This window comes from Mya arenaria, chromosome 10, assembly GCF_026914265.1.
Source record: "Mya arenaria isolate MELC-2E11 chromosome 10, ASM2691426v1".
Lineage (NCBI taxonomy): Eukaryota > Metazoa > Mollusca > Bivalvia > Myida > Myidae > Mya > Mya arenaria.
In genome coordinates, this window is record NC_069131.1 from 58,374,306 (window position 1) to 58,384,850 (window position 10,545).

The 10,545-nt window shown below is 35.6% G+C and overlaps 1 protein-coding gene across 1 annotated transcript; it reads right to left on the reverse strand.

Annotated features, from left to right (window-relative positions):
• Window positions 1–21: 21 nt before the first annotated feature.
• Window positions 22–10,015, reverse strand: LOC128206543 (protein disulfide-isomerase A6 homolog). Its single transcript, XM_052909092.1, has 10 exons — window positions 9,899–10,015; window positions 6,639–6,780; window positions 6,147–6,331; window positions 5,690–5,817; window positions 5,128–5,346; window positions 4,395–4,544; window positions 3,819–3,976; window positions 3,349–3,421; window positions 2,466–2,648; window positions 22–1,389 (listed from the first exon to the last, which is right to left on the reverse strand). The coding sequence occupies exons 1-10, from the start codon at window positions 9,912–9,914 to the stop codon at window positions 1,312–1,314; spliced, it is 1,332 nt and encodes a 443-aa protein (XP_052765052.1). The 5' UTR covers window positions 9,915–10,015; the 3' UTR covers window positions 22–1,311.
• Between the last annotated feature and the right edge of the window lie 530 nt (window positions 10,016–10,545).

Genomic DNA, 10,545 nt, shown 5'->3' on the forward strand with positions numbered 1-10,545 from the left:
ACAACTCCATACTTTTTTCTTAAATAAACAGACTAGATTTTTTTTTCCGATTTAATTTTATCTCTCAACACCATAATACAACTTCAACTCTAACTTTTGAAACCTATCATTACAAAAATAAAACACATCATTTTAACAACATACAGTAAAATATTATGTCATATCGTTCTGTCATGCACTGTAAGTTTGTTATTGACATGTATCTTTCATTTATACCAGTTCTGCTTCATTATAGTTCCATTAATCATATCCATTTTACAGGCATAATATACACAGCAATGCCAATAATACAGTGTTCATATAATTGAACATTCTCATTTTGAAAACACATAAAAACATGGCACACACTACCAATCAAACGAACTAGAAATGAAATATCACAAATGCACTGTTAATTTACAGACCAATTACAACACCGTCTTAAAATCCCCTAGCTTATTAAGGGAACACAGTCATTTCCCTGAACATAATGAGCCCAATATGAGTTGACATAACTTGTTGAACTTTAGTCTTTAGATGATAACAACATAATTCTACCCCTTCAGCAATTCACTATGCTTCTCATCCTATTAAAGTAAAATTCATGATTTCAGGTTTTAAAAAACATGTGCATCAATTGAAAGCATTTTTTTTACATAATTTCTGCACATACTATGCTTTTGACCCTGTTAGATTTTAACTCTGGTGTCATGGTTTAAGTTATCGGGCAAAAAATTGGAACATGTTTTTTGGGCCAAAAAATGCCAGAAGGGAAGCAGACATTTCACTGCGTTTTTAACACTCAACCTTTTGTATTACCAATTTCATGATAAAAAGAGATACAGAAAATATTTTATTTTTTTTAAAATCTAAATAAACCCAACCCTCTCAACCATACGAATATTATTACAATAAAATAAATGGAATGAAAATATACCATGACTGTGCGTTTAAAATTGTTGATAAATTTAAGATCATGTACAATTATGCAAGAATAGACAGTCCTTAACATAAGATAAGCATTCAAGTTAATGCATGAATTACTAAATCAATTATTTATGAGTTTGCGTATGGAATAGTCGTTAATATAACATTCTATCACTTACACGTAGCACTATGAAGTACATTCTTCGATGATTTTATGATCATGAGTTGGAAATATTCGTTGACAATAATTCTCTATCTTAACTAGCACTGAAAAGTTCATTCGACAATGACCAATGAGATTGCAGCATAGATGTAAGTATTGTCCAATCACAATGTGGCTAGTATGAGAATGAAAAGCTAAGTGATGATATCCAATGAAAATTGCAATCTATAAATATCAGCCAATCACAACTCGTCTTTCGATGGTTCATCAAGATCATCTAACTCAACATCACTCAGATCAATGTCTTCTTCTTGGGGCAGCTGAAATGAAAATTTCATGTTTTAAACCAAGTATAAATTTTTATCATGTACTTTATATCAAATTATTCAGATGAATTGAGAAGTGGATATAATCACTAGTACATTTCCTGGGAAGAAACCAGTACTTGTGTCCTTTCTGATGGGCCATGAAAAGGTAACCCAAGTTGAGCTCTAACACATCAGCTTTTCGGTGATTGCCATACACCTAGACCTGTATATATATATATATATATTGCATCACAATGAAACAGTAGATGACATAGAGCTTCCATGACCTATTGGATAGTATTATGATCAAATAGGCAATGGTTTTGAATGTTCTTCAAGGCGGCTTATTCCATGACTATTTCCAAGTTTATAAACATATCCAAGTTGACTTTTTCCCTGACACTTTCAAAGTTTTAAACAAGTGCAATAACTGCATATAGAAATAGAAGCAAATATTGAGTTCTTGCACTAAGGTTATTTTGTTAACTATCATGCAGATATTGAGTTCTTGCACTAAGGTTATTTTGTTAACTATCATGCAGATATTGAGTTCTTGCACTAAGGTTATTTTGTTAACTATCATGCAGATATTGAGTTCTTGTACTAAGGTTATTCTGTTAACTATCATGCAGATATTGAGTTCTTGCACTATTGTTAACTATCATGCAGATATTGAGTTCTTGCACTAAGGTTATTTTGTTAACTATCATGCAGATATTGAGTTCTTGTACTAAGGTTATTTTGTTAACTATCATGCAGATATTGAGTTCTTGCACTAAGGTTATTTTGTTAACTATCATGCAGATAGTTCTTGCACTAAGGTTATTTTGTTAACTATCATGCAGATATTGAGTTCTTGCACTATTGTTAACTATCATGCAGATATTGAGTTCTTGCACTAAGGTTATTTTGTTAACTATCATGCAGATATTGAGTTCTTGCACTATTGTTAACTATCATGCAGATATTGAGTTCTTGCACTAAGGTTATTTTGTTAACTATCATGCAGATATTGAGTTCTTGCACTAAGGTTATTTTGATAACTATCATATAAACTATACAATATTAAGAAGTAGTGTTTTTCATACCTCTCCATCTTTTCCGTCCCAAGGGTCACGGGCCTCAATTGAGGGCAGTTTATCGCCCGTGATTGGGTTGGTTGAGCCTCGTCCGTACGACAAGTCCCGCAGGAAGTCTTTAATGCCCTGTTCTGCAAACGATCCCCTCAGAAGGGCATATTTCATCTTTCTGGAGTTGATAGCTGCCATGGCCTAGGGTAAAATAAAACAGTGTTTTATTTCATCTATTGAATGTATCACTGGATCTAACAAAGTATAAGATTGACTTTATTATAGCTACTCGAGAACCTGATACACATTCTTATAATCTTTTCGAATATATCACTGATTTTGCCCCAGGTCATTATTATTTCAACTGTTAAATGTTATACATGCTCAAATTCACCAATACATTTGCAATGTTACATTTAAGACTTGTGAAAAAATATTAACAATAGTATTACCTGTACCACTTGCTGTCATAAATAGTACGAATTCAAGTGTTTCATATTCCACGATAATTATTGAATTTGCTGATGTAATTTTAAGTTGAATTTCTTATTTTCAACATCCCTTCCCAAGATTTTTCAACATAACCTTTCAGAACAATATTTGATACCCTTATATGTTTATTTAAGTGTGTGCCTTGTCTTTCTGATGCCATGTAATATCACCAATACATTAAAGGTTGTTATTACTGTTAGAGTGTCCCTCAGCATAACTAGAGGAAATGGGTTCGATTCCCAGTGAAACACACTTTTTTGTGCTGTATATTGCATGTGACGTTTTACAAACTACAGATATGTCTATATGTGGCAAATATGAGAGACTTTTCCATGTCAACTTATCTTCATTTTTTCAAATTAACTCTTAACTATTTAATTCTAGTTCTGTTACTCAAGTATATACCTACCGGGTATCCGAATCCCCCAATGCCAAGTCCCTCCTCCAGTGCTGGCTGAGCTCCGGCCTCTGCCCACACCCACCTGCATAACACACAATTATGTCCAATTAAATACACCTTAACTAAATGTACAAAAACAACTAGCTTGTTATCAATGGCATATTGGGGACATGTCTCTAAACTTTATAATTCTACATTTTGCTTGGAAATGGGAGGGAGCTCTATTTTGCTTTAGTAAATGGAAGTTTGAATTATACTTCTGCCCTCATGGAGACAAGCAAGGGCGCCCTTCTGCCTTCATAGCATTAAATGCTTTTGAATGTCAAAACAAAAGTTTGCTTTGAATTATAGATTAAGACTTACAATTATAAATACATGGATACAAACATAACATATACGGCAATTGAAACTTTACAATACTTTATTTAAACTAATTTCCTAACATATTTTGAAATTATGTATGTAATGTATTAACATACCCCCACATCTTTGCCTTGAAGTGCTCTCCGACAGCCTTAAGGGCCTTGATGTACTTGTTTCTGCATTGAGATTGACAGTCGAGGATGTGGGGCAGGATGGACACGATACATAGTTGCCTATCATCACAGTTATCACTCAACACTTTCTGGGATGTTATCTGGGAGAAAAAATATATTTATACTAAGAAAATGACTTTACAATAGATAACAATGAAAACAACGAAGACTTTGAATGAAAACTCAAGAGCTTATACATGTAAATCAACAGTCATACTGTATGTCAAAAAATGTCAGATATGGTATTCAATCCTTGTATCAGGTCATAAATTAACTTCAGTCAAAATGATACATTTCAATGTCTATGAAATGAAAGATGTTGAACATGGTCACAGTTTATGCATCATCATCATATGTAAGGTTATTGAAATCTTCTTAAGAAAAAGGTTTTATTGAATTCCTAGTGTTTGGTTACATATTAATACCTTAAATGTGTGTTCGCTAAGGGTCAAGTACCTCAACATTTTTCATTGCAAAACAAGCAACATATAATTCATTTCACGACATTGCACTACATACCTCATACACATCTGGAGGGGGAACATTCTCTGCCGCTTTCTGATTGGCCCAGCTGACAATGTCCGATGCTGTACGACCACCATCATACTCCTGGGCCTCTCCGTCCTTCTTGCCTCCAGGGAAATACTTGATGGTTGGGTAGCCCCGGATCTGAAATATGGGGGGTTTATAAATAATAAACACAGCTGACATTGAAAGAAAACCTAAGGCCCAATTAATGAAGATTTGTGTAAAGCAGGTTAACCCGGATCTGAAATATGGTAGGATAATTATATCATGTAATTATCCCAGGTAATAATGAAAGTGCATAAGCCATAATATTTATTCATGATTGCTTAAACCAGGGTCTGCACTATTGTGTGTGTGGGAGGGAAGAGGGGTAAATCAATACAATTATATTAAAGGTGTTCATTAGGCCAAAAAATTTGAGATCACATGCATATATACCAATCGAATAGACCAGATTCATATCTTTTACCATTACCATCATAAACCTGCAAGACCCTGAACTTGTTAAATATTTTCTAGCATGTTAAACTCTTTATTATCAAGTTGTTAAGTAAGCTTTCAGACTAGTTGATTAGAAATGAGAATAGCAGAAAGCAAAAGTCAATGAATTTTTGTTTCTGTGTTTGAGGTTCTGGGTAGTGTTTGTAGGTATGGGTTGATTCGAGTGTCTACACGTACTTTGTTGGCTACCACACTACCATTGCAACCCTACAAATAAACCTACCCCATATCTGCTGGATATCACTGTATGAACTGTCGAATCAACAGCTCCCAGTTTGACCTTGCCCTTCAAGTCTGTGGCTGCCTGAGCCCACTGGGGTGCGAGATTCTTGCAGTGGCCACACCAGGGGGCAAAAAACTCTACCAGCCAGATGTCTTCACTGTTGATGACGAGTTCTTGGAAGTTTGAGTCAGTCAACTCGATAACGTCAGCTGGGTCAGCCTGCAGAATAAAGGATGATCAAATGTCAGAAGGCAAGATATTTGAATTGCATTCAAAATGGTGCAAGGATGACAACCATGTCGTTAATCTCAATACAGGACAAAATCTACTTTTTTATAATTCTTTCTCCAAGGACAGAAAAGGTCGGTACTGAAATAATTGTAAGGTATTTTAATTTATACACTTAAAATAAAGGATTTATTCTAATGACCACTCATCATCACCACCACCACCACTATCAGAGTCTTTCTTCCCTAACTCTCTCTATTTGTTCTGGCAGTAATACATATTTAATAAAGAATTAAACTAAAATAGCTAACTCATATTACTAACAAAGAATTACCTTCTTGCCACTACCACCACCACCACCGCTGCTTCCTCCAGAGCCCCTCTTGCCTGACAGTCTCTGCTTAGCCATAGAGGAGGCTGCGTTCAAGGCCGCATCAACAATTCCTGACGCCTGGCGAGGTCCTGAAAATTTTAAGATGAAGATGTTACAATATGAGGACCAAACAAAAGATCTGACTTTATACCTGATGCCTGACAGGCTCCTGAAGATTTAGATTAATTGTTGGTTTTTTGCCATTACACTGATTGAACGATAAATTACATTTTAGCAACTATTCAACATTTGCCAATAAGAAAGGTAATCACATAATCTTATTTAATTTTTAGGAAATTGCACTTGCTTGTGAGCTTTTGCAAGTCACATTTTGCGAATATTATATGCCAGTCTAAAATTAACTTATTATTTGGTAGGGTCAGTTTGTTTCTGTATTAATAAGTTAATAAAGGCGTACCTTGATAGTCAGTGGGGCTCTTCTTATCAAGCCCAAACACCTTGATGGTGGGGAATCCCTTTACGCCATATTGTCCCCCCAGGCTCTGGTGATCATCGGCATTCACCGCCCCAACCTTGACCACACCCTTCAAAGCTGTGGCGGCTTTCTTCCAGTCTCCTGCCAATGACTGACAGTGACCACACCTAAGAAAGGATATAACATGTTTACATTGTTAAACCTTAATGTCCTCTATTCAGAATTCTAATACAGTATTAATTCCAATTCTACAGTCAAAATTTCACTCAAGTAGCAATTGGTTTAAAGGCTCTTATTAAAGTGCAAATGCTTCTAAAAACCTAATAAAATAGATAGTAGTGATTCACTTCTTGTACTGTAGTATACATATGATGACATGATGACATAATCAGTGTTAAAGTTGAAAGAAAATTGCAAAGAATGTTTCACTCACAACCCACCTCAAAGGAGGCAAGGTTAAAGCAAGAGATTTACCATGGTGCATAAAATTCTACCAGCCAGACTTCGTCACTGTTCAACACCAGGTTGTTAAAGTTGCTGGGTGTGAGCTCTACCACATCATCAGAGCTCGAGTACATGCATGATCCATGTGTCGCCAAGGCAACCAACACTCCCACTGGAAATAGACAGACAGTAATGTAATCATAGATTAGTTATGTTTCCTACAAATTTGATCTAAAGGGCATGTATTCTTTTTTCCAAAAAGGGCACGTTTTCAAACCAGTACAGCATGTGGCCCCTTATAAGCTTCATTTGTTCTATATACAGTATAGCATTTGGTAGCTAAGAAGGCTGCAATTGACCTGCTAAAAAAAATATCCAAAATTAAGATTGCATTTTTTAATGAGGTTTTAAATTAATTTTGGTAGATTTTATAGCCAAAACAGGATTTAAAAGCTGCTTGATCAGTCTGTACGAAAGTAATACAGTCTACATTGCAGGACCGGACCAGTTTTTGCAGGACCAAACATTTTATGTACATTTTTGTGAAAGTCAGGGCTTTCAACAGGGTCTAAACCCAATGGTCAATGACTCTTAAAATCTGATTTTCAAGAGTCAAAATCAGATCTTCAAGAGGGATTGTCCATGTTTTTTTTAAAAACATGGTCTTACTTCTTAATTATAGTTTTCATCTGTCGTATGATGGCATTGCAAGGTACATGATTATCTATTAAAAACTAATACATATATACATTTTTTAAACTGATATAGACATGGTTTAAAAAACTAATACAAAATATATTTAAGCATTGTTGTTTTTTAAACCATCGTACTAAGTGAAAAAGCAGAAGGTATCCGTTAATTTGCATAATGGGCGGAGTTATCACGTCATTGAGTTTGAGTGCTGCTAATTAACATGGAAACCGATTAGATTCCAGATCGATAATCAGTTGTCATTGTGGGTGTTAATTGCTCTTGACTTTAATTGATAAAAAGACATTTAGATCATGTCTTGCAAATGATTAATATTACAAATATATGATGCTTCATTTTCGGGTCATTTACGATTTTGAATGCGTCAAAACCCGGGGAGCTCGGGTCGATAAACGCCCTTATTAAGTTGGTTTGATAAAGTAAACATAGGTTAGTTAATAAAATTAACAAGATACTCGTTTGACACATATTTATTAAATCATTTTGCCCCACAAATTATTGCCGGACAAGCGGGCCTACAATATAGCTGTGATTGTCGGATCTCGCCATTTATTACCGGCGGGAATCAAGGTCCGACAAACTTTCGTACAGACTGCTTGATTAACACTAATTTCTTCCAGTTATAGAGGGCTTATTTGCCTCAAAGCCCAAGTCGCCATGCCTTCAAACACTTCCCTCACTTGCTCATAACTGAAATTTTGAAACATGCCTTATGCAAGTTGTATTGATAAACAAGAGATGTTTGTCAAACATTATGCCCCCCTGAGCGCCATGTTGTCAAGAATATTTGAACATTTTTTAAAAAGCATTAGTAACGCTTTTAGCCATCAAACATACATTTTCAAACATAAATATGAAAAACTATGATCTGATCTTTTGTCCTCAGTGATTAATTCAAACGAAAAATCAAACAAGTAAAAACATTTCGTATACATTTATCATGATCATATACACTTAAGATGAGGACATCATTCTGTTAAACATACCTTTAAAAGTATTGTCTACACTTCAGCATAGGTGCACATAGATCAACGTATAACTGTACACTATTTTCCAAGGAATTTCTGTCCTATTGTCATGGTATATAATGTGTTTGTGTCTGGTAACAGTTCACTGAATGAATAACAGGGGATGGCACTGACCTTGACCTTTGACCCACTGACCTCAAAATCAATAGGGTTCATCTGCTGGCCATGAACAATACACCTACCAAGTATGAGGTCCCTAGGTCAAAGCGCTCTCAAGTTATTGATCGGAAACCATTTGGTATTCGATAGGGTTCATCTTCGGAAACCGTTTTTCATGTAAAGGTCATGTAAAGGTCACACTGACCTTGACCTTTGACCTCAAAATCGATAGGGTTCATCTGCTGGTCATGACCAATACACCTACCAAGTATGAGGTTCCTGGGTCAAAGCGTTCTCAAGTTATTGATCGGAAACCGTTTTTCATGTAAAGGTCACACTGACCTTGACCTTTGACCCACTGACCTCAAAATCAATAGGGTTCATCTGCTGGTCATGACCAATAAGCCTACCTAGTATGAGGTCCCTGGGTCAAAGCGTTCTCAAGTTATTGATCGGAAACCGTTTTTCATGTTAAGGTCACACTGACCTTGACCTTTGACCCACTGACCTCAAAATCAATAGGGTTCATCTGCTGGTCATGACCAATACACCTACCAAGTATGAGGTTCCTGGGTCAAAGCGTTCTCAAGTTATTGATCGGAAACCGTTTTTCATGTAAAGGTCACACTGACCTTGACCTTTGACCCACTGACCTCAAAATCAATAGGGTTCATCTGCTGGTGATGACCAATACACATACCAAGTATGAGGTCCCTCGGTCAAAGCGTTCTCAAGTTATTGATCGGAAACCATTTGGTATTCCGACCGACCGACCGACAGACAGACAGACCGACCGACCGACCGACCGACCGACCGACCGACCGACATGTGCAAAACAATATACCCCACTTTTTTCAAAAGGGGGCATAATAAACAATGATGTTGATGTCTGCCTTCTAAAAGTGGATGCAAAAATAAACTGCTGAGTTCTTCTTGCAGTCATTGGTTCATGTCCCATATAAGCCAAACATTTCTCCCAGGTACTTAAATCAAATATCGTAATTAGACTTCTGGATTGTTTAAACACGTTACAGCCCAAATTTCTTAAAATTAAGATTATGCTTTCACCAACACTATTTAAAGTTTGTATTTTTGTTAATTAATGAAGGATAGCACTCAAATTGCCACATCATTTCAACGATTACTTTTACATATAAAATATCTATGCAAAACATTGTTTGATGTAATGAGTTAACCAGTAATGTATGCCATCAACTTATTATTTAACAATAATAATAACTGATTCATAAAATCAAGAACTTGAGCAACCACGGAATGCATTTTACCGGTGCAAGTAAACTTATTAACAAAACCTAAAATGTTTGACAGATCCAATCAGAGTCAGACGCGAAATAAGGTGACAAACATGTTTTTTACTTTGAAAATAAAATTAATGTAAGATAACAGTTAATTCCTGTCATGCCGCAAAAGAAATAAAACAATTTATATTACCAAATAAAATATCCATGTTTAACTTCTCTGTTGACGCTTTCTTTGTAGCAAAAGACGTTGACACTGGTAATGGGGAATCCTCTAGCCGGGTCGTGGCTTTATTTGATTGGATAAAAATTATTGGTAACGTGTCTTCACGGGAAACACCTCACGAGGTTACATAACACTATTTTATTATTGCCATTTCTGTCCAGAAGGGATTGCTTCCCTTGGACAGATTCAACACAAAATGTAATTGTGGAATTCGAAAAGAAATGTTCCAATTTAAATGGAGTTTAAGAAGGAAAATGTATCAATGCACATATAATTGAAATTGAAATAATTGAAACCATTGCTTCCCTTATCTTAGTTTGATGGTGTCCCAATAGAGTCATTTTTTCATGACACAATATTATTAAAAACCTGGGACAAATAACAATCCTACTCCCAGTTAAAAACAAGTTACGATCTGGGATATGAGCACACTAGGAATACAACCCTTTGCCATATTTAAAAGCAACAATTAGACCAATTGCAGATGAAAACCACGATCAACTTCACACATCTAATCAATGTGTGTTCTACAGAGTCACCACCTGGTTGACCTTTCAAACTAAAACACCAACTTCGCTACTTTTAAATGACGACATTTATCTAGCAATCGAAAT

Excerpts from the sequence above, each read along its gene's own strand:
- LOC128206543 (XM_052909092.1), bottom strand. Across the intron at positions 4,545-5,127 it reads TGATATCCAGCAGATATGGG|ATCCGGGGCTACCCAACCAT; the intron begins GTAGGTTTATTT and ends CCCATATTTCAG. Across the intron at positions 1,390-2,465 it reads GGGACGGAAAAGATGGAGAG|CTGCCCCAAGAAGAAGACAT; the intron begins GTATGAAAAACA and ends TTTTCATTTCAG.